Source organism: Penicillium crustosum, assembly GCF_028827405.1.
Source record: "Penicillium crustosum strain IBT 35664 chromosome Unknown utg000003l_segment0_segment0, whole genome shotgun sequence".
Classification (NCBI taxonomy): domain Eukaryota; kingdom Fungi; phylum Ascomycota; class Eurotiomycetes; order Eurotiales; family Aspergillaceae; genus Penicillium; species Penicillium crustosum.
The window spans coordinates 5,089,213-5,107,685 of NW_026623124.1; the positions used below are offsets into that span (position 1 = coordinate 5,089,213).

At 46.8% G+C, this 18,473-nt stretch overlaps 6 protein-coding genes across 6 annotated transcripts; 2 read left to right on the plus strand and 4 right to left on the minus strand.

The window, feature by feature from the left end:
• Positions 1–592: 592 nt before the first annotated feature.
• N7487_009034 (uncharacterized protein) lies at positions 593–1,942 on the plus strand (the record flags this gene model as incomplete). The annotated part of the gene is made up of 3 exons (XM_056876764.1): positions 593–886; positions 968–1,102; positions 1,181–1,942. 3 exons carry the CDS (start codon positions 593–595, stop codon positions 1,940–1,942), a joined length of 1,191 nt encoding a protein of 396 aa, XP_056728952.1.
• Positions 1,943–2,545: 603 nt separating this feature from the next.
• N7487_009035 (uncharacterized protein) lies at positions 2,546–4,646 on the minus strand (the record flags this gene model as incomplete). The annotated part of the gene is made up of 4 exons (XM_056876765.1): positions 2,546–3,674; positions 3,701–3,783; positions 3,842–4,359; positions 4,424–4,646. The coding sequence occupies 4 exons, from the start codon at positions 4,644–4,646 to the stop codon at positions 2,546–2,548; spliced, it is 1,953 nt and encodes a 650-aa protein (XP_056728953.1).
• Positions 4,647–6,110: 1,464 nt separating this feature from the next.
• Positions 6,111–7,133, plus strand: N7487_009036 (uncharacterized protein; the record flags this gene model as incomplete). The annotated part of the gene is made up of 2 exons (XM_056876766.1): positions 6,111–6,421; positions 6,494–7,133. The coding sequence occupies 2 exons, from the start codon at positions 6,111–6,113 to the stop codon at positions 7,131–7,133; spliced, it is 951 nt and encodes a 316-aa protein (XP_056728954.1).
• A 972-nt stretch (positions 7,134–8,105) lies between these two features.
• N7487_009037 (MDR family MFS transporter) lies at positions 8,106–9,895 on the minus strand (the record flags this gene model as incomplete). The annotated part of the gene is made up of 4 exons (XM_056876767.1): positions 8,106–8,753; positions 8,805–9,231; positions 9,282–9,661; positions 9,716–9,895. 4 exons carry the CDS (start codon positions 9,893–9,895, stop codon positions 8,106–8,108), a joined length of 1,635 nt encoding a protein of 544 aa, XP_056728955.1.
• Positions 9,896–12,327: 2,432 nt separating this feature from the next.
• On the minus strand, positions 12,328–14,143 carry N7487_009038 (sugar porter family MFS transporter; the record flags this gene model as incomplete). Its single annotated transcript, XM_056876768.1, has 6 exons — positions 12,328–12,705; positions 12,758–13,048; positions 13,111–13,824; positions 13,878–13,953; positions 14,017–14,068; positions 14,119–14,143. The coding sequence occupies 6 exons, from the start codon at positions 14,141–14,143 to the stop codon at positions 12,328–12,330; spliced, it is 1,536 nt and encodes a 511-aa protein (XP_056728956.1).
• Positions 14,144–16,074: 1,931 nt separating this feature from the next.
• N7487_009039 (uncharacterized protein) lies at positions 16,075–18,359 on the minus strand (the record flags this gene model as incomplete). The annotated part of the gene is made up of 4 exons (XM_056876769.1): positions 17,971–18,359; positions 17,533–17,906; positions 16,811–17,477; positions 16,075–16,755 (listed from the first exon to the last, which is right to left on the minus strand). The coding sequence occupies exons 1-4, from the start codon at positions 18,334–18,336 to the stop codon at positions 16,075–16,077; spliced, it is 2,088 nt and encodes a 695-aa protein (XP_056728957.1). The 5' UTR covers positions 18,337–18,359.
• Positions 18,360–18,473: the final 114 nt, after the last annotated feature.

The following is an 18,473-nucleotide window of genomic DNA, read 5'->3' on the forward strand; positions in this document are numbered from 1 at the left end:
TTGGCTCACGTATACGAGAACTCAGCTGCTTGCCAAGCAATCTGTGTCTTCCACCTACAAAATTAGATGTGTACATATGGCCTCATCCTCGACTTTTAAGGGCTTGGCTGGGCAGGGCTGTGCTGTGACAACGGACCGATGACGTCACATCCCCTCGTCGCGCCATCTATCCTATTTGGGGATGATTCTACTTCAATATTCCATTCCTCCACCTTATACCCGGCCAAAATACAAATGCGATCTCGCCTAGTGACGCACAAATATGCCTGGGGTTCCATCTAGTCGGGGTTGCGATGCGTGTCGCAAGGTGAAGAAGAAGGTTTGGTTCTTACCCAAAAGCTAGCTTGTCATATTTTATTAATTTAAAGATCAGTGTGATCAACTCAAACCGACATGTTCACGATGCGCACGTCTGAAAATGACATGTGTCGGGGGAGGACGGCAGCGGTATATGTTCAAGAATCAATCCCTAGAAGTGATGCAAACACAGAGCGGAGCAGAAAGTCAATTAGAGCCTCGGTCATTTTCTGCTGGCAAAAAAGTAGTGTTTATTGAGGGACCGGCACGGGTGCCTAGCACTGATACAAGTATAATGGCAGCAGCTTTTGTAGCAGCATTCCAGGTGGCCGATATTCGATATGCTATAGCCTACTATGGACCTTTCCTGCGGGATATTCCACGGCGATTGGGCGACAGCACCGTCCTAGATTCAGCCGTGAGAGCTTTATCAACCGCCTCCCCGTTTCTTCACACAGGCTCATACCCACCAAACGTACTCTTTCTCTATGGACAGTCGCTGCGGGCGCTGAGAGAATGCTTGAACAATCCAACCGAAGCTCGAAGTCCCAACACCCTATGTGCTGTCTATTTGATCATCATCTGCCAGGTAAAGTTCCACTTTGCCTGACCATGTCGAGATGTCTAATCCCCCAAAGCGATTTCCATGGGATATGAGCTGATTTGTCAGAGTTGGCTAGGAAAACACGATGATTCGCTCACTAGTCACAGCGAAGCTATAGCTCATCTCCTAAGCGCTGCTGCACTGCACGAGTGGAATAGCACCTTTGAGATGGAGATGGTCATTACACTTTGTGTGCCTATCGTATGTTTGGATCCCGATTGCTCTCAACAAATCCAGCTAATGTCACGAGAAATTACTTACAAATACTGGCTTGGGTAGATACTCGAAGGGATCGTTAACCCTCGCATTAAGATGGATTCGGAATTTTGGGAACTGACCTCAGCCTTCAAACGTCGTCTATCTACCTCGCGGCATAACAATCAGCCGCAATCAACCACTGAGCTGCAACATCTCGCCATGTTTCCTAAATTTGTCCAAAACCCTGAGCCACACCTTGCCGAAATTGTAAAGTTGTACATGCAGCTGAGACTCGATGCACAGCAAATAAAACAACATCTTGACCGATGCGCAGAAGCTGATCTTGGATCTTTCTCATCCCCCGGAGCTGCGAGACATTGCCGTATCCAAGCAGCTTATGCTATTATCTCTACGCTGGCCGTGTTATTGAACAGTCTTCTTCGAGTTTTTGATCCCTGGAACGCTTCATTGGTGAGTGAAGCTGTCTTTCTGTGTGATGAGATTACAATCCAAGCCGAACTGGCATCTTGCTACCGGCCGATTGGTGCAGGATATATTCCTCTATGCTTAGTTGTTGCTTGGGCGGCATCGGATAATCTCGTCCAGTTGGCAAGAATAGAGGCGATACTTTCTGAATACCAGTCTGATTTTGCGGACATTCCATGGATGAGCCGTGCTATATGGTTAGCTTCTACATTGGATAGCCACCGCATACGAGTCATATCTGGGAAAGAGTCCCCAGAATTCCCTTTAGAGACTGTTTCTCTGGTTGGTTCAAGAGGCAGTCGTCGCACTGGTACAGAAAAGGCTTCAGTGCGCCCAGAGTCTTGCTGCATTCTCTAAACTTAAAGAAACGAAAGAAGGGGGGGGGTTTAAAAACCAAGATTGATCTATTGCATACTTTGTCGTCTTTGATCATGTTTATTTTGTTTCTTGGTGTACCGAAAAATATAATCCGAAACTATGATCACCCTTTTGACACTACTCCGTCATAGCTAATCCACGAGGAACCAGTTTTTCCATTTACCTATGGAGTGCAATACTTCACTCCAAATGCCTTCTTCCTATGGCGAGTTGGGCTTGAATGCGTCCTGAATCCTATCGAATGACCGACGTTTTGTTTTTGGCATGAACAAGGCAGAATGGCCATTGAAATAAAGTAACTGCCGAACAAAGGCATGCCCCAAGGCTACCTGTGGCAAATAATTGGAATTGTCAATGTAATCAAAAAATCGGGACCTCGGTCACTGCTACGGGCTAAGCTGGTCGCTGACCCACGTGGCGTGTTAGTTGGTTCATACTCCAGGTAAATGGCGGTGGAATGGAAGAATGCGAACTGTCCAATGAGAGTGTATATTAAATGGTACGTCTGCGATGAGAGGAAAGATAGAGCAGAAAAGAAGAGAAAATCAAAGAGCCCATAAGAATCCATTGTTCTCCGCACTGTTAATAGATATCGCTAGCGGAGCCAATGCTCTCGACTCGAATACCTAACTGGCTCATCTTCCTGCGCTCAATAATGCATCGCCCATCGAACAACCATTTCGGCGTTGCCATGTTATCCGCAATTCTCTTCCAGTCAACCTGCTTCTTGGGAAGGTTGCCGTTGGGTTTACCAGCAGCAAGCTCGCTATCATTTTCTCTCCGGCAGTCTGGGCAATCTGCAGCACAATTAGGCTCGATGTAAAGTTTCTCTTGAGCGTAGGTGACATATAGTGGACTAATCACACCCCTTGTCCCAGGAGTTACTTCTTTTTGCAATGAGTCGTGCATATCTTGGCTCAAGGGTAGGTGTCCCGGTGGGAGGTATGATGGATGAGGAACGGCAACCAATTCGGTATTTCGAAACTCATCAAACTCGGTGACAATGAGTATTGCGTTGGATGATGAACAGGCTTCATAGACATTTGAATAGACTCTCACGGCACCGCCATCATCTCTGAGAGCGGGAGGTCCGTATCCGTGTAGCTGGCGGATTTCACTTTCGATGACATAGGGATTGCAGCAAGGGTCAAATATTGCGATTTCTCCGGGGTTTTCATCAAGCAATGTCTTGATTATCTCCAGGGCAGGTGCCTGTCGGGTATCCGATGTGTCCTTCTTGAAAGCATACCCCAATAGAGTGATCTTCTTTCCAACCAGAGTATTGTTCAGGCACTTGATGACACGACTGGTAAATCGGTTGCGCTGATATTCATTCATGGTCACCACCTGGCGCCAATACGCTCCAACTTCCTTGAGACCCAAGGACTCAGCAAGATATACAAGACTGAGGACATCCTTTTTGAAACAGCTACCCCCGAACCCAATGCCTGCGCGGAGGAATTTGTCACCAACTCGGGAGTCCATTCCAATCGACGCAGAGACCTCATTCACTTCAGCCCCTGTGGCCTCACAGATTGCCGAAATACTGTTGATGCTGCTGAGTCGTTGGGCTAACATAGAGTTAGCCACGAGCTTCGCCAACTCTGATGACCAGATGTTGGTAGTGATGATGCGGGCCCGGTCAACCCAGGCAGCATAGACCCCAGCGAGTGCCTCTGCTGCAGCTCTCCCCCCTCTGTGGTTGCAGAACCTATGATAACTCTGTCTGGGTGTAACAGGTCATGGATTGCAGTCCCGGCCGCGAGGAATTCAGGGTTGGACAGAATCTCAAAGTGCCCATCGGGCCGACGTACAGAAATCTATGACGATAAAAAGTTTGAGTGTGGTTTCATGGTCAGATGGTATGATATGACGTACCATCTCCTGGATCATTTGTGCTGTTTTGCAAGGAACTGTGGACTTCTCTACAATAATAGATCCGTTCCTTGCATGCTGCACAACATCTGCAGCGACAGCCTCGAAAGCTGTCATATCTGTTGCGCTCCCTGCACCTGACCCTCGCATTTTGGTTGGAGTGTTAACCGCAATTATGACAATATCCGACTCCCGAATACATTTCGAAACATTGGCAGAGAAAAACAAGTTCGGCATCCGAGAGGATGCAGTTTTTCCTTGTTGTTTGTCGTGCGATTCGGGCGATTCTTGCGCTTTGTACTGTTCGACTATGTGTGAATGTACCTCTGTTTTAGGTGACATAGGTGTCATGTGATCATCCCGGAGTCCATCTCGTGCAACCCGAACGATTTGAGCAAGCCCGGGCTCGTATATAGGTAGATGTCGGGAGTTCCACCTTCGAATGCATCGCTCGTCTTTGTCAGCGACTGTGACTCGGATATGTGGGTTTCTAAATGCAACGATGGCAGCAGTTGGACCGCCTGTTGGTGATCAGTCTGTAGGTTACGAGAAAGAATCTCAGAATCATACACCCGCGTAACGTACCGACATAGCCTGCGCCAACGCAACAGATATTTTTGATTGGCCTTGTACCAACTGGGATGTCTTGATCACTATCATCCTCCACAGTGGTTCTCGTACCACTCGACTCTACCTCGAGTCTATCCGTGTCGCCATTCAAACTTTGATCTGGATTTGTCGGCATACTTGATAGTCTGCTTGAAACAATTATTTCAGAGCCAAATTCATGATCAATAGTGGATGACATAGTTATCAAGTTGAAATCCTATCGAGTAGGATCTCATGCGCTTAAAGAGGGCTTGAGTGGAATGTGTGACGAAGGCAAGCAAATGTATGTAAATTGCAGTGGCTGGCTTTCACTCAGATAAATGCCGGCCTACTTATTGCTAATTTTGGCTGTTTCAGATGCAAGGGGGCTGTTAGGGGAGATCTACATGGACGTCGACATACATACATCGTGCAACGTTAGTTGGATTGATTGGAGAGGTTTGGAAACTAAGTTCAAAGACTATGGGATTCGACACCATCTAGGAACATAGAATTATAGAGCTGAGCCTCTCTATGAAATTGCAAACCTAGTGAGTGAATACCTAGGTAGGTTGGTGTAGCGCACGATGGGGTTACCGGTGACGGTATTGGCTGTAGCAAGGGTGGTTGGTGGTGCGTGTTCCCCGCGGATCGCTGCATCCACGTGTCGTATTGAAATGAGGTCAGTGAACGCGAAATCTGGAAGTGAAAACATCGGTCACTTCGATGAGCAATGGGAAAATGAGGATCGGTGTTGAACGAGAGCCTTGACCTAAGCCTATTGTTGGAAGTCCAGGGGTTTTTTCTGGGGGGTTGTGAATTTCACGTAAGAGCATCGAGTGTGGTGGTGAATTTGGTGCGAAGTTGATCCATATTGATGGTGGATTAAGAGAGGAAGGTTGTTGAAAATAGACGGAAAAAAAAGAGGTCCAGAATAAAAACGATACTCTTACTAGCCTTTCGCACGTAGTCTTTTTAAAGACATTAAGGGGAAAGACATACAGATTCTTCTGTACTCAACCCTGGAAGCAAACAAAACAAACAAGTAAACAAAGTATGATTATTCACGATTATAATAGGTCGGGATTAATGGGATTAATGGGATTAATGAAATTTTGTTAGGCCAAAAGTACTTGGTAGAAACAGACTTGGGAAGTGGCAGGGAATAAGGAAATTAGGAAATTAGGAAATAAGCGCACGGACCTCAACATAGAGCTTCAAACCAAACACGTTGAATGGAGATCCAAAGTACCTAGGTAGCAGGCAAATGGAGCTATTACAAATTATTCAAAGTACTTACATATATGTATGCTCCAATTAAGATAGTACAGTACATAGAATTCTATTCTCAGCTTTTGAAACTCGGCCCATGGCCCCCGCTTCCCGCTTTGCACTAAACCATATACATAACACCCAGCGGTTACCCAGCGGTTAGTCTGAGAGGGATCAGATGTAAGATGCATCCAGGGTTTCCCTCCTCTCTCTCTCTCTCTCTCTCTCTCTCTCTCTTTCTCTCTCTTCTTCCTCTCTTTCACTTTGCGACACAATCAATGCACCATACTCTTTCTCTCTACGAACACCTCCCCATTGAGTGACATTCCCTAGAAAACTTGTATGCAAAATACTTCCACGGGTCTGAAGCCACCATATCTCGCGTACATGCTTGTCACGTCTCGGAGTTGCAATGACATCTACCAGCCCTCCTGCGCTGACCACAACATTTACACCCCCACCATCATGTACGACCGACACGTGCATGATTGAAAATCTGTCAGGTACAGATTACTACACGACCACTGTAACAACAGGTCTCACTGGCTGGTGGCTGAATCTGGGCCCGACGGATTGGAGTACTTGCTTCCCTTCGGGATATGCACAGGCGACTGACTTTTACTACTCTCCTGGTATTTGTCCATCCGGCTATTGGACTGCCTTCCAATCAGCCTATACTTCTAGTGGGGAGGCTGCTGAAACCCATGCCACCTGCTGTCCGATGTGAGTGTAGGAATCCTTGATCGTTCGTACATATATTATGGACACGTACTAACTTAATTCACCCCTGATCAGAAACTACAGCGTCCAGACCCGAAGCGATCTACTTTGGTTTACCACGAACCAGTGTACCTCCCGACACACCGAGCTGAGCGTGTGGACCTACACTAAAGGGGGGGTAGTTTCTAGCTTGACGACCACAGCAGACGGTATCAATGCCAAAGGAGTCTCTATTCGCTGGCGTGCCTCGGACCTTATTACCGTTACTACGACAAGCTCATTCCAAACCACAACTAGCACAGGAATTCGTGATCCAATAGCAACAGCAACAGCAACAGCAACATCGACACCAACATCGACCGCCCAGGAAACAAGTTTGTCCAGCAGCGGGCTGTCGACTGGGGCCAAAGCAGGCATCGGTGTTGGTATATCTGTTGGCGCGCTTCTCATACTTGCGGTGATAGTTCTGATATGGATGTTGCGACGGAAACCCAAGACAGAAGACCCTTCTCCCGATGGCACAGAGCCTACACATCGCAACAGATACATGCCGCCCACAGAACTTGAAGACAACGGAGCAGCGTACGGGTCCACGGAAGCCAAGCACAACCACCCAAGCAGGCCAAAACCACTTTATGAACTCGACTCAAGCAGGTCAACGTCACTTCATGAACTCGACTCAAAACACATTGCTGCGGAGCTGCCGGCGCACTGATGTAATTGATTTCTAGTTTTCGATACAGATCGTTCAATTCATTTTGTCACGAGGGAGTCTCGCAACTATCTGGCCTCCATCTGCAAAATATCACCTCTTCTTTGTTTTTATGTCTGGGATCGCTTCTTTCCGGTTGAGTGAAAGAGCCCTCGATTGTTCATATTATTTCGATACCCCTACCGTCTCCAAAATAACCTAGGATTTTGGTTTTCCGTTGGTTGTTTGGCCGCTTCTTTTTGATTATTGTTTAAAAGCCTGAATAAATATACAATATGATACGGGATTAAGTGTGAAACTAACGTCGTTACTTTGCTATCATCCGAATAGATCCACTGTCAAGTATTGAGTATCCTAACCTATTGAAGTTCATTGTCAATTATATTGTTAGGTAGACCTGTTCATGAATCATAAAATACCCACAATACGCCAATGACGTTACGGGTGGAACATCACTGCTCTCAGCCTCTGACGGGGCCTCCAGGGCTGGTGTTTCAGCTCCGATGACTGCGCTCGATCACTTTTAGAAGCAGGGGTCAAATCTACTAAAGAAAAGAAGGAAATTTCCAACGCCCTGATTGATGGGCGAAAATGGGTCGTCGCTCATGGCTATCCGATAACATCCGACGAGGGTCTACACGCTGTTGGTGCATGGATGGATGTTGACGGCCAGTGGCTAACATGGAGAGAGTTGTGTGAATCATTTGAAGATGATATTTTTGGGGCGAAAAAGGATCATTGAGTTGCAATATGGCGTTGGGGTTGAATTGTTGTATTTTTATATTCATTGGGTCAGGCATTTCCTATACTAACCACCATGCAAACATATCACCTGCCTGTATCAAGTCTGAGAGTGAAATCAATCTGGACCGCATTATTTACAAGAATCACGACGGAAAATGCTCATGAACAACCCGAAAGTAACATAGGATATCAATCAATTAGAAAAGTCGCCAACTCTTGATATCCACTGGATCAAGCTGTGCCGTCATATTTCTGCCGTCTTTTCATGGACTTCCACTGAACAAGTCCAGCACCAATAAATGAGAGTAGTGCAGCAGCGACGGAAACGTAGAATGTTTGAATGATGGCGATGTTGTAGGCATATAGGACGGAGGGCAGCATCTCTTTGGGCACGCGTTGGGATAAATTCGCAGCTCCGGCCTTTATTATTGCGTTCGGACTGAGATTGGGAGCATTAGCCGTTATGCTGGCCACAAGGCGATTTTCAAAAACTGTTTGGGCTATTGAAATAAACATTGCCCCACTGAGGCTTTGTGCAAAGGTGATGATGGCAATTCCGATCGGTATGTCCTGTAATGGCAGTACAGTCTGAAGTGCGTTGATCGATTGCTGGAAGCCAAGCCCTGCTCCAATTCCAAGTATGACTTGGTATCCAATCCACTGCGGATGTCCGCTGTTCACCTTGAAAGTTGTACACAGTCCAGAGCCAATCGCGAGCAAAGCACTTCCAGCGAACATAAGTGGCGTATAGTATCCAACGATATTAACCAATAATCCTGCTAAAGCAGAGGATACAATCATAGCGACCACCATGGGAAGATTGTTGATTCCAGATTCTGATGCAGAATCTTCCTTGACTGCTTGAAACCAGATAGGGAGCTTGGAGACTTGTTAGCAGCGAAGCCAGGAAGGATTGCATTTAGAACCCACATAGTATCCAAAGATGAAAAAAGAACCACCTAGGAATGTAGCATGAAGTACTGCCCCAAGTACATTTCGATTCTTGAGTAAACGAGGCGGTACTGTGGCGTTGTCCTGCTGCCAGACCTGGATAATGCACCACGCAAAACCGAGAACGCCAAACAGAACAAAGAGAACAATGATTCGAGCATTGCCCCAGCTGTATTTGGTGCCACCCCATTGGAGACACAATAGAAGGGAGACGACCGCGGGGATGAAGGCAAGTACACCGAGGGGATCCATTCGCTTTAGCTGCCCTAGTCGACTTATTTTGGGTTTTGGCGATGTGGAATCCTTGAAGAAGATTAAAATGACAAGGCCAGTGAGAACGCCAAAAGGCAGATTTATCCAAAAACACCACCTCCAACTGACATGATCAGTTAACAGCCCCCCTAGCCTATTGTAGAATTAGCCGCCATTATATACGATTGAAATCACAGGACTTACAGTGGACCTGTGATTGTCGCAATTCCACTCGTGCTGCCGATAATTCCGAAATAGAGGGCACGTCGGTGAAGGGGCACACTGTTTGCGAGCACAAGTAGAGCGCCCGGTGACAATCCTCCAGATCCGACGCCGGCAATTGCTCGCCCAAATATCAATCCCTTTGATGTTGGCGTGACTGCGCATATCAGAGACCCGATTTCAAACAAGCCGAGAGCAACCATGTATGTCCACTTTGTCGAATAATATGTGTATACCTTGCCAAATGGTAGAGTGACGGCACATGTGGTTAAAAGGTAAGCACTGGCATACCAAGATAAGTCGCCAAGTGAGTTGAATTGTTCAGTGATCTTGGGAACCGCGGTTGAGAGGATTGTGTTGTCCTGGTAAGTCGTCCACATCAGCTTATGAAATCGTAACAATAGCTCGAAACTTACCAAGGCAATACAAAAAGATTGAAAGCAAAGTCCTATCAAAATTGGAGCAAGCTTTGAGCTTGGTGGATAGACTTGCTTTTCTTCTTCATCGTCATCATCATCGTCACTATTCTCAGTTCTAGCCTCTTTCAATGGGATGTCATCTCGATTTGTGTTATATTTATCCCTGAAGTCATTCATGCTTGAACTGTCTGTCATGAAACTTCAAGTTGAATTTCGTAGTTGATATTCAAATACCGAGAACTCATAAAAATGCGTTTGGTCGAATCATTCAGACTGAAGTCTGAAGGGTGTGTGAAATAGGCAAGGTAGAAACCATCACATTAAATCTGAGTGTGGACGTACAGTACTTTTCTTGTAGGACATCTATGGACCTACATTACTACAGCCGGATGTAACCCGATAAAGTATGCAAGGGGTTTATATCTTGATTTATGCTCGGGCTCTTTCACTTTCACTTCACATTCTTGCTACATTGATTGGTATGTAGTATCTTTTCCTTCACAAGGTGACAAGATATCCTATAGATCCAAGCAGCATCTATGCCCTTACTCAAATACTATCTCATGCTCTGAAAATGTAAATTGTTCGACTGGGAAATTAATCTCATGACAAGGTTGTATCATTTGATCTCGTTCATTACTCGAGATCGATCACTTTCGGCGTGATGAATCTCGAAACCCTACATTCCAGTGAGACTGTAACTTCACCAACACAGATCCTATGATTGCTTGTCAATTGATACTTTGAGTAAATAGCTTGAAAGCCTACCTGATATTTTGGTGCTCTCCCAAACACGATTGAAGGTATCGAGAATTGATCCTTGTACTCCGTAGATGATAGTTCACCCCGGGACTATACACAATCTAGTTGTTCGTTTTTGTTACGATGATACTCATACGATCAACTGTCAGATGTAGGGTTTCTACATAACCAACATTTCTATGAACATACTCATCAATTAATGTGCCACCTCTGTATAACAAACTGACTCGCATGAAGCAGTATATGTGTGTTTTATCATTATAAACATTATCGGCTTTCTCATAGAACACGAATGGACATTTCGACGGTGGTAGTGTTTGTATACGATATTATATATATTTACGCAGCGCTAATTGGGTAGCCACAAAACCACGACAACACTCATTAAACTGTAGCATCGAAAGTTGATGCACGCCTCACAAACCATCCTCCACCCTCGTATTACTCTACTACAGGTATACTAGAATTCTAGCATTGCAAGGACTAATTAGCTTTTACGAATTGGAAGGATTCTGGTGATCTGATCTAGGTGCGAACGAAACATAAGATCGCCCTTTGCAAATACATTCGGGACTCGGCAGTAACAAATACCTCAAGCGTCATTTCGAAGGGATAGATATAAGGGGTACCGGGTAACAGGTTTCTGGCGTCAGTAGATCTTTTGGGAATCCTGATCCATCAATGATGGAAGTGGAGAAATAAATATTATTCCGAGGAATGCACGTGAGCTATTGTCCAACTTTATTCTTCGAGATATTTTCTCACCAAGAAAAAGGAGCTCGTAACTGGGGTGCCTCTTAAGACGATGATACGGATAGAAGACATTATGGAGCTTTATGGTGACCAAAGTAGAAGTGCGGTAACTGAGACTTGGCAGGTTGTGTGTGATTGATGAATTAGTGAGATAGGCACCACACATAAAAAGGAATCTAACATCGAATATAATGCATCTTATCGATGCGGTGAGATATTCATGATCGGGGAGGGCTACCTAGTAGGATCATTATCACAATCAGTTACTAGTTATATTGATTCTGACTTGACCAGCCGAAGTTGCTTGAAGATTCCCGCTGGGGGGTTCCAAACATTCTTCGCCGCCGTTATTCTCCGAGTCACCTCGTTGGCGTATTCTTTAGGGGCGCAAGGAAAAAGCAAAACAGGCCATGTCATGCTCGATGGGTCACAAGACTGATCGCTCGCTCATACTGAGCCCCATATATATAGTCCTAATAGTAAACTATTGCACACTATGGACGATGCCGAAAATGATGCTGTCAATTGTGCTTCCTAAACAAGGAGAGTAAGGCCCACTCACCACCACAGCCTTACTCAACATACAGAACAATACAGTAACGGAGCCACTAGCGAGGAGAGATCAAATAGGTCTGTTGTGTTGGATGATGTTATTTTCTCCAGCCATCTATTATGACTTCACTCTTCCAAGTTGCCCTGGGTTATTTCGTTGTGCCCATTTCACGAATCCATCTTCTGCCCGACCCCCTTGTTAAAGTCGACGTTTTCATTCTAATTGAAATCAATTTGCACATAAAGCGTCTCCAATGTTCTAGCTCTATTGAAAGTTGTTGATGTATATTACTCCTGTTATCTCCACCTTGTATGGCATCACTTTATGTGACGTTGGGTTGTATGCTCAAGATATCCATCAATGTGGATTTGTCGAAGCAACGCGGATGCGACATCTCTAACGTCAATATCTTGTCCATTGAATATAATAATCGCGCAACAAGATATGATTTGAAAAGTGTCTTAGTTTAGGGCTTAGGTGTTCGTAAATCATATATTTCTGGCCGACTGCGCTGCCTTCTGAGCTATCACCCACCGTTGATTTAGACCACTTCTTCATGGGTTGTACCACTGGTATCTGTCTTGGCACCAAGCTCCTTGCGACGTTCAATCTCTTCTCCAAAAAGATCTCCCATCTCGTGAGTGCGCCATGGCTTGATATCGGTCTCGAAGACTAGGTCGATCTCCTCAAGAGACCGGCCCACAGTCTCAGGATACGTGAAGAACACATGGAAGGTCATGACAGTACAGAATACCCCGAAAATAATATAGGTCTTCCACTGAATATTGTGAAAGGCCGGTGCCACAAAGTAAGCCAGAGCAAAATTGAAGATCCAGTTGGTGGCGGCCGACAAGCCGACGCCCTTCGCTCGATACTTCAGGGGGAAAACCTCGGCGGCATAGATCCATGCAGTTGGAGCCTAGAAATGTTAGGCGATGTTTCAAATACAAGCATAGTAGAATATAACATACCCAAGTCAGGCCGTATATGCCAGTGAAGATGTATGAAAAGGCGATAACGGTCATTCCTGCACTGCCCTTGATCTCCCACGTCAAATTGGCATTTCCATTGACACTCGAAACTGGGTTGCCTTTACTGGCCATGACACCAGCAATGATAAAGTGCACAGCCATGCAGGTGACAGATCCGATAAGAAGTATGTTTCTTCGCCCAACGCGATCGATGAAGGGAAGCATGAAGCCTGTAGTCACCAAGAAGATGACATACTGAATAGCGGAAGACCACAGGGTTGTGTTCCCAGTCTGTAGTTGATGGTCAGCTAAACCGCCTCAGCTTCCTTCGCTTTGTTTGAGGAGAAACTTACCATGCCAGCCATTTCGAAAATGTAAACCACATAATACATGGCAACATTACCTCCCAGAAGTTGCTGCCACATCTGAACACTCATTCCACACATCGTGCGCTTCCAAACACGAGGTCCAAACAATGCCAGGAATGAGACCTCTTGAGATTCATGCGCCACACGCACGGCCTCTTGGACTTCTTCGAATTCTACCTGTACAACTGGGTCATGGCGATCACCATTGGCGTGGATGATTGCCAATGTGTCCAATGCTTCTTCCCAACGCTCCTGCGAGGCAAGCCAGCGAGGGGACTCGGGGAAGAAGAACAAAGCGATGAACAGGACGAGGCCTGGCACAGCCTGCACACCCCAGCAAATCCGAAAAGCAGCCGTCCCAGATACGCCAACCACGCAGCCGTATGCAATGAGGTACATGATCAAAATACCCCATTCGATTGCCCATTGCTGAATGCCCACCACGCGACCACGGATACGAGCGGGTGCTAGTTCAGATAAGTAGACGCATGTTTGCGAGGAGGTCACGCCAACTGCAAGTCCACTGACAACACGTCCGGCGACCAAATGCGTCACATTTTGTGCACTGCATTGGACCATGGCACCGACAATCCAAACAAGAGAGGCGATCATTAATGCATAGCGACGACCAAGAATATCCGATAGCCAACCCGCTGCAATTGAACCGGCGAAGGAACCGGCGGACATCGATGCTGTAATCTATTGTGGAATATTAGCACATGAATCAAAATCAGAGATTGGAAATCGCGTACTCCACCTTGGAGGTTAGAGTCTGGCGAGCCGAAGTAATCTGTATATGTATCAACGCCAATCCAGGCGCTCATCGAGCTATATAGCCTGTGTTAGTCTCCATGGTTATCATCTCTGGGAAAGGATGTGGAATGTACACACCTCACATCGAAGCCGAAAAGAGCGCCTCCAATAGTACCAAAGGCGGCAAGAACTGTGGAATATGAGCGTCATGAATACTCTCAACAGCCAGACCACACATACCGTAAATGTTCGTTATAGTATACATGACTGAATTGGACTTTGAAGGTTGTCAATCGAAGCTTTGGGCTTGCGGGAAGGCGTTTTTATAAGTAAAGTAGTAGCAGATTGACAGGCCAATGCATGATTCGGCACGTCGACTCGGGCCACGCGACGTTACATAGTAGGATTCCGGGACCGGGGCATTGGCCCTGGAACGGGAAAAGGATCAACGGGCATGAGTTGTGGAGGAGGGGAGGAGAAACCCGGGGCACCAAAGTCGGGGTACAAAAGTCGGGGGTGGACATGGCGGAGTAGTAGAAGAACCAGTCGGGACATTCGATGTGCCCTTATTAACCGAGATGGTTCATTTATCCGCGGGATTATCCCCGGTTTTAGGTGACTCCCAGACCTCCGACACGGATAATTGTGCTATATGAATTCCAAGGTTTGCGTTCTGCCTATTATCAGTTATACCCTCTTTCTACCGACGATCCAAAAGTGATCCCGTTTCTCGCAACAGATCGGCATACCGACGTCATGCCCCCGGATAAACCAGTTCTTCTACATTGGGTTATATTGATGAGGTGAGTACTCCTTCTCAAATCTCATTTTGTCGGCCCATTTTTTTTTTATAATATCTCCCGAACACGCCCGATCATACCTATATTTTCTTCCTTTAAACATGTTTTCTTTATTAGTACCTTGAAAAATGCCGCTATCTGTGAGATGGCGGTGCTCTGATAGAATCGGATCGTACGAGCTTTTTGCATCAGAAGGGCTTTAATTCGAGTCAAAGGGCCTAAGCGAGCTCATACTATATTGAATATGTATCTCTGAGAAAGGTCGGGTAAATCATATTCGCAAAGCTAAATTCGGATTATTCCCCTTTCAATGCTCTATTTGGGATATCTCCTACCTGTTTTTCTTTTTCGCTTGCATTTAGCTTGTTGGTGGTTGATGGTCGAAGTTGATGTCATTTCTATTATTCTTCAGTGGTGTCTGACGGTGCCTAGGATAGTTCTAGTAAATGAAGACTTGTATTGACTAGGTTGTATAGTATAGTTCACCGAGCAAGGTCTTTGAACTTTCATGATATCTTCATCTATCCCATACATACAACCCCGAGGTCTTTTATTTCATTATATCTTAGCCGTGGACAAATTTAGGATCCACCCCCGCGACACCACATTGCCATCATCCCCTGGGATGTCCCTAATCTACTTGCTGTGTACCTGTGCTTTATATAACCTAAATCGGAGCTCACTGTCGACTCTTTCAATCACATTACCACACCATACTGACACAGCATTTTGTTGGATTGGTATCTGGCATAGGTTAGTAGATATCGTATACTTATGGAATGTGGAGGGACGCGCTACGTTTGGGTTGTGACTCAATAGAGGCTGATTCTGATGACAGCTCTGTCATGTGAAATTGTGATTCCCACGACCCGACCCCCTAAGCCCGAAGGTAAGTATTATCAGTTCCCAAGATCCACCTTTATCGAGCGTTGTTTCGTCAACTATTGCACGTTTGACCTGAAATGAATATCCTATCGGGTCGACTTCGGATATGGATCCCTACACAACCTTCAGGTTCTATTCTAGTGCCTAGGAACAAAAGACAATCGGACTCTGGTCAAAATATCCTTTGCTGACCCTCCTCATGGAAGGAAGTGATGTAGCATGTTAGTACATAGGGTCCATAGACAATCAGTAGCTGGGATGTGAATCCTCAGCAATGGGCTTGCAGCATGACAAGTCCGATCTGGGTACCCAGTCAAGTACGATCACTATCTAAACGAATTGCAAAATCTTCGCTAGAGAACAAGCTGAACCAAGAGAATAGGTTTCTAACACAATCATTGACCATTCTACGAGACCTAGGTATATAGCTCATCTCTCTATGGTCTATTCTTTGAACCAAAAAGGCATAAAAATTACATCAGAAGAACAGGTGTATCGCAGAATCCAAAATTTACAGCTTGCTCTTGGCCGGCTCATTCTTGAGCAATGCTGAATTCCATGGGTAAGGGTCGAACACCAAGTCGTTAACAGGGTTCTCCTCGCTTGCCCGGCGGAACAGATCCTCGTACACCTTGCCGTCATAGCGACCCAGGCTGCTATCCAGCTGCCAATCTGGAATCGCCCAGGCATCGACCAAACGAACAGCGTGCGGGCGGATCTCATCAAGCAGTTTTAGTACCGCAGTAGTACGAGTCAGTGTGATTTGTCGCACAGTGACCGCACCGGAGGAGAAGAACTCAGCCGCTTCGCGCTCCAAAGTATGGAGCGAGAAGAGACGGAATAATTGGTGCATGAGGCCCTTGGTCTCTGGGTCCAAGGCTGCTGAGAGTTGAGGAGAGGAAACCGCCTCGTAGAAGTTCTTCACCACCAGGTACTGAGAGTGAGCCGTAGACAAGCGCCAGAAGTCAACCAAAAGGCTATTCCAGGAGCGCTGCTCAGCATCCCGATGCTTCAGAGCCTCGAAAGTCAGATGGGCCGTGCGCCATGCAAAGGCAGCGACAATGTCTTTGTCTTCATCGAGCACATCGAATGAAGCTCCCTTGTCGCGTCGGTCGAGGTATGCCTGGAGGATCCGGCTAGTGTCGTTAGCAGCTGGCTTGCCAGCTAGGACGGCGCGGGCAGATTTAAGAAGCTGTTGATATTGTCAGTCTCGAGTGGATAGGATGGAAGAAAGAACTGCGACGTACATAACGTGCAACCTGCTGGGTCAACATATAGTTGTCACCTTCCCAGGTCAGTGTGGGCAGATAGTCCGCATATGCCGGTCCAATACCGCTGTAGCTGCTGTATCCATGTCCACCACATGCGCGGCGGCAGATCTCCAGACCCTCACCAGCAGTGGTACTGGCCAGGGCCTTGAGACCACAGGAGGTGGCATGTAGATCCGCCAGGAGATTCGCACCGGCGCGGAGCTGCTCGGGTCCAGCACCCCGTGACTCCTGGTCTGGCGAACTGGCTGCCTTCATGCGGCTTTGATTCTCCTCATACAGACGCATCATGCCGCGACCAGTGAAATGAAGGGCATACATGGATGCCAAAAGCGGGAGCAAGCGCACTTGGACCATCTTATAATTCAATACTTGGGTCTCACCCGCGTGTGGATCCGCATCGCGATCCTGGAATTGCCTCCGAACTGCACAGTACCGGGTCGCAATAGTGACACCGCGAGCCAGAACACCACCCGCATCGAGAACAATATTGGCGCGCACCCAAGTCATAGTACCAAACACAAGAGATGGCATAGCAGGCTTAGCATATTGGTTCGTCTCTTTGTTGACCTGACAGAAGCGGGCTAGCATGTTGACATGGGGTATCTTGACATTGTTGAACAGCAGGAAACCATTATCCATGGTGCTAAAGTAGTCATTCATTAGTCCTACTGCCAGTCAAATAGTGAGATCAGACTTACTTGTAGCCAAACTTGGGACCAATATCACCCACATATACATTATCCAAGGGCTGATGGGTTTCGAGGTCACGGATCTGCACAACGAATGGGTGAGGACCGTAGTTCTTGCCATCAATAAACAGCTGGGCCATAACCACAGCGTGATTGGCCGTGCGACCAAGAGATCCGATCCACCACTTCGAAGCAGTCAATGTTGGGGAGTTGATGGTGAATGTCTTATCGTTGGAGTTCCAGGTGGCGGTGGTTTCCAACCCGCGCACGTTCGATCCGTGACCCAGTTCCGTTTGGGCATAGCAGCCGATGATCTCGTATTTTTCTGCGCGTTCAAGGAACAGCTTGTGCTGCTCGGGGGTGCCTTGTTCCCGGAGAGTCACCTGGATAACGATCAAAGCGGTCAATTGGATTCTTGCCGCGGGTGGGGGGATGCAATCTACTTACCAGGAACATGCTGGCGTGCAAACCATATGGAGTGGGTTCACCGATCAAGTCATTGGCCGCATGGAGCTCAGTCATTGACCATTTGTGCTCTTCTGCGAGCTGCTGGAGGCGCTTGGCCTTGGCTAGCGACCGCTGGAGCCGCTCTACGCGGCCCAAAGTATGATTTTGAGACTTATCAAATACCTTTTCGGGTTGCAAAAGAGCTAGGAGGGATGCTCGTCGCTCTAGAGTTTCCTTTGTGTGCAGCAACTCGGATAATCTTTCCACGTCGACATTCGATTGAGCGCGCTCCTGCTGGAGGAGCTCAGATCCTTGCGGACCGGACGGCTTCAGGGCCTTAACCCAATTAGGAGGAGGTGTTGGCATTGTGAATGAGGAAGGGGATATATTGGAATAGATGGAAGAGAAGAAACGGGGAAAGATGGGGTTATGAACCCCAGAGAGAAGGAGGAAGCTTGGAAGGGCCGAGGGTCTAAATTAGGAAACAGCCTCGGCTTAAACAA